Below are 4,089 nucleotides of genomic sequence, written 5' to 3'. Positions count from 1 at the left end.
TGAATTTTAATGCGTTCCTTGAGAAAGCAAAGTTGAAAGATGATGGTAGCAATTACACGACTGGGTCCGTAACCTGAGGATTATCCTCATATAAAGAAGGTATTGTTTAAGTTTGCACCCTGAACATAATTTTAAAAATTAATGATGATAGCATATTTGGAATCTACGTATTTTGTGTGTGTTTGGCATCATAATTCAGTTACTTAATTTGGTTGCAAACATATTGGATAGCTCCACCAAGAATAACCAATCTATAAGGACATATGCAATAGGCATTTCTAAAATATCTCATCATATAAAGAAGGTATTATTTAAGTTTGCACCCTGAACATAATTTTAGAAATTAATGATAATAGTTTTTTTGGAATCTACACATTTTTCTGATGAATTTTCATATATGATATGTCATATTGAGTTAGGGTTTTAAAGATACGAAATTTTCAAAAAATATTTGATCTTTTAAAGAAATTAAAAGAAAAAGATGGAGGGTGTGGGTATCGAACCCACGACCTCCAACGCGCTAGGACGAGAAACCAACCAGTGAGTTGCTCGTACGCTTGTTGTACGTGCGGGGATCTACACCTTTTGAGTGATGGGCTAGCGCGGATAAAAAAAACAAACGTTTTTCTCACTTAATGGTGGCATTGGTGGGTAATTTTTTGCAACTTTAGGGGCAGTTTTAATGACGGACGGGCAGAAGCGATAGCCACTTTATTAGTAGGTAAAGATAAAGATAAAGATAAAGAGGTAAAGATAAAGATAATTGCAAGGAGAACTGGGAACAAATTCGTTCATTAATAATGAATTTGTGTTTCATGCTAACCAGCAATCCCTTCCAGCTAGCTTCGTTCGTATTGTATTTTGAGTTCTTTTACATAGGTTTCGGTAAATTTGTGGTTCTCTGAAATTCGCTAAACAAAAAATATCAGTTCGCATCCGGACGTCCTCCAAATCCGGCGAACCAAAGCCCTAGCGCCGCGCCCCGAAATCGCCCGCCGCACTTATCCGCCGACGTCGCCGCTCCACTTCACGCGCGGCGGCCGCCGTCGCTCCTGCTCGGTCGCACGTAAGCACTTCCATATCACGCGTAAATACATCCCTGAGGAATACCATCTGACCCGCATTGGAACAAAGCCGATCCAGCAAGAGACGCGCCATGGCCGGGGACCCGCGACTTCCCGGCGGCATCGACCGGATCAGCGGCCTCACGGACGACCTGCTCGGGCACATCCTGTCCTTCATGCCGGTCTGGGACGCCGTGCGCTTGTCCGCGCTCTCCAGGCGGTGGCGGGGCGCCTGGACCCACGCCCCCGTCCTCAACATCTCCGATGAGCAGCGCCCCGACCGGTTCCTAGACTTCGCCGGCGCCGCGCTCGCGCGGTACGGCCAGCCCGACATCCCATCGCTCGACGTGACCATCGGTCGCCGGTCCAATCTCGGCCCCGCCACGGCCGCTTGGCTCCGCGGCGCCATGGAGCACGTCGTCGGATCTATCTGCGTCAAGGTGGACCGGCACACCCCTGCGCTGGATCAGCTGGTTCTGCCACGCAGCCTGCGAGCCAGGGCCATGACCCTGGACTTGAGCGGCGATGTCCTCTCCAAAGGCGTGCTCGTCCTCCCGGAGCCTGCCGAACCTGCCGCTTTCCGGCGGTTGACAGAGCTGAGCCTCTCCAGCGTGCGTCTGCAGGTGCAGGCAGACAGGCTTGGCGAGTTCTTGTCATCGTGCTTCCCCCAGCTGAGGAAGTTGCGCCTTCGCAAAGTTTGCAATGTGGCCGCGAAGCCGAGGCTGTGGCCACTGATGCTCGACATGGACATGCTCGAGGAGCTGGAGGTCGACAGCATCCACCAACTATCGGTGCTGCAGGTGGTGGCTCCCAAACTCCGGCTGCTGACCGTGAGACACAGCTTCGAGAGTCTGGCGTTGCTCCGCGCCGACATCGTGTTCAAGGTCTCCGCGCCTGGGCTGGAGGCGATCAGCTGGACCGGCTGGTTCCCGAAGCAGCTGAACTTCCTACCCGACGCGCAATGTGTCCGTCGACTGTCCGGCATCATTGTCGACTGGCCCAGCATATCGTGGGCTGACTACTGCTTGCCGGGTGTCGTGCAGTTGCTCGAGACATGCTCTGGAGCTGACCGGCTAGATCTTTCTGTCGACATCTATGATGGATGGATTCCATCCATGGTATCAAAACAGGTAGGAACACAAATTTAAGCTAAGTGTAGCTAGCTCTGCAGATTGCAAACTGGATAAATCATCACAAATGCACATGTGTTTTCATGTTTTTGTTTTGTTTTTGCCTGTGTGCAGGACTTCATGGAACGCATGCCACACCTTCCCAACATCAGGACACTTTCCCTGACGATCGTCACGATTCTTCGATTTCTCCGCTCTCCAATTGGTGAAATTGTCTTTTGCTTCCTTAGGCGATGCCCGAACCTAACTCTGCTTCACATCGATCTATCGACGCTGCACCAGTTTACAAGGCAGGATCCGCATTATCTTGTGTTTCCGGTAAGTATGCACCTGATATTTCCCAATGACTTCTATTCGTAAACTGACCATGTTAGTCTATTTATTAGTACTCATTAAGCATGGTCAGTTATACAGAATTCTACATCAAAACAGGTATAGTTCGTAGCGTTCATGTAGAATTCTTTATAAAATGTCAGCTTCAAACTCAGATGGTGGTCAAACTTTGAGTGACTAATTATCTGGTTGAATATTTGTAAGAGTTAGCTAACTTTATTTGTCATTGGATGTGCTTGGATGAATGTGCATTTCTATCTGTTGGGTGTTAATCTGGTGAACACATATCTGACTTAAACCTAACTGAAGAAATACTAGAAATAACATGTAGTCCTAGGCTCCTAGCAACATATAGAGCTTGTGATTTGAACATACTATAAAACTGCTTAGATTTTCTTGGTTTATATATGACCGATCAAGATTCTCCTTTTCACATATAGCATCGTAAACTGAAATTGAAGTTGAAATTTTAGTTGGTGAGATTTGGAATTGTGATAAAACGTAATTGCATCTGCATATACTCCCTCCGTTCCTAAATATTTGTCTTTTTAGAGATTTCAACAAGTGACTACATACGGAGTAAAATGAGTGAACCTATATTCTAAAATATGTCTATATACATCCGTATGTGGTGGTCCATTGAAATCTCTAAAAAGACAAATATTTAGGAACGGAGGGAGTATATGTCATTGGAATTCTTTCTGTCAATTTGATTTTTAACCCATATCATTTGTGTTAAACTCCCAACTGAACTGTCAGGATGATGATGCTGAAACTAAACCTGCAAAGCCATGTCAAGACCGTGAATACGATCCGCCTAAAGCACACAAATACCAATTACAACTAGCTTCTCTTCGAAAGATAAGAATCAGTGGCTTTGCCGGAACGGATGCTGAGATGGAGCTCGCCGATCTTCTTTTCGGAATTGGAGCCGAGCGGTCGGCGCTCGAGAGGATATTTATATCATCATTTGCACAGCTGAAGGATCGCATTGGCAGGATCGCCCAGAAGATGAGGGCTCGGTTCCCTCTTGCAGGAGGGCGCTGGGAAACCTCCCCCTTGGAAGAGATCACGTGGACGAAGAACAATGACGGACTGGAAAGATCAAATGCTCTTAGATCAACAATCATAACGTAGTTGCAGATATATATTGACCAATGGAATGTACTACGTAGCACCTATGATCAGTAGTTGGTGCTTCCTCTCAGTTTTGCTTAAATTCAGATTCTATCTATGCATGTGACATGTTGCATTGTCTTGCATAGAAAATCTTGTGAAATTCCTGTGCTGCAAGCATGTACTCTTTCCGTTTCAAAATATTAGTTGACCTGTTGCGCCAAATGACGCAGAGACCCGCTAAAGACATGTTGTCGATGAAAATAGTTTGATTTTTTGCAAGGACATATGACACAGAGACCCGCTGAATCCATGTGTGCGTTAAAAAAATCCATGTGTTTAGTTGGTTTAGTAACAAAATTTACACCCTTCAATAAAAAAAGAATGGAGACTATCGTCTACAATGAGATGTACACACACATTTTAATTTATCTCTGAGCCAAATG

The 4,089-nt window shown here is 45.8% G+C and overlaps 1 protein-coding gene across 1 annotated transcript; it reads left to right on the top strand.

The window, feature by feature from the left end:
- Positions 1–1,156: 1,156 nt before the first annotated feature.
- On the top strand, positions 1,157–3,664 carry LOC119350665 (putative F-box/FBD/LRR-repeat protein At4g03220). Its single transcript, XM_037618383.1, has 3 exons — positions 1,157–2,194; positions 2,309–2,512; positions 3,287–3,664. Exons 1-3 carry the CDS (start codon positions 1,157–1,159, stop codon positions 3,662–3,664), a joined length of 1,620 nt encoding a protein of 539 aa, XP_037474280.1.
- The last annotated feature ends 425 nt before the right edge of the window (positions 3,665–4,089 follow it).

Source organism: Triticum dicoccoides, chromosome 1B, assembly GCF_002162155.2.
Source record: "Triticum dicoccoides isolate Atlit2015 ecotype Zavitan chromosome 1B, WEW_v2.0, whole genome shotgun sequence".
Classification (NCBI taxonomy): domain Eukaryota; kingdom Viridiplantae; phylum Streptophyta; class Magnoliopsida; order Poales; family Poaceae; genus Triticum; species Triticum dicoccoides.
Note: the sequence above shows the minus strand (reverse complement) of the source record. Positions and strands in the feature narration are given on the sequence as shown.

Excerpts from the sequence above, each read along its gene's own strand:
- LOC119350665 (XM_037618383.1), top strand. The coding sequence starts at position 1,157 with ATGGCCGGGGACCCGCGACTTCCCGGCGGCATCGACCGGATCAGCGGC. Across the intron at positions 2,195-2,308 it reads CATCCATGGTATCAAAACAG|GACTTCATGGAACGCATGCC; the intron begins GTAGGAACACAA and ends GCCTGTGTGCAG. Across the intron at positions 2,513-3,286 it reads CGCATTATCTTGTGTTTCCG|GATGATGATGCTGAAACTAA; the intron begins GTAAGTATGCAC and ends CTGAACTGTCAG.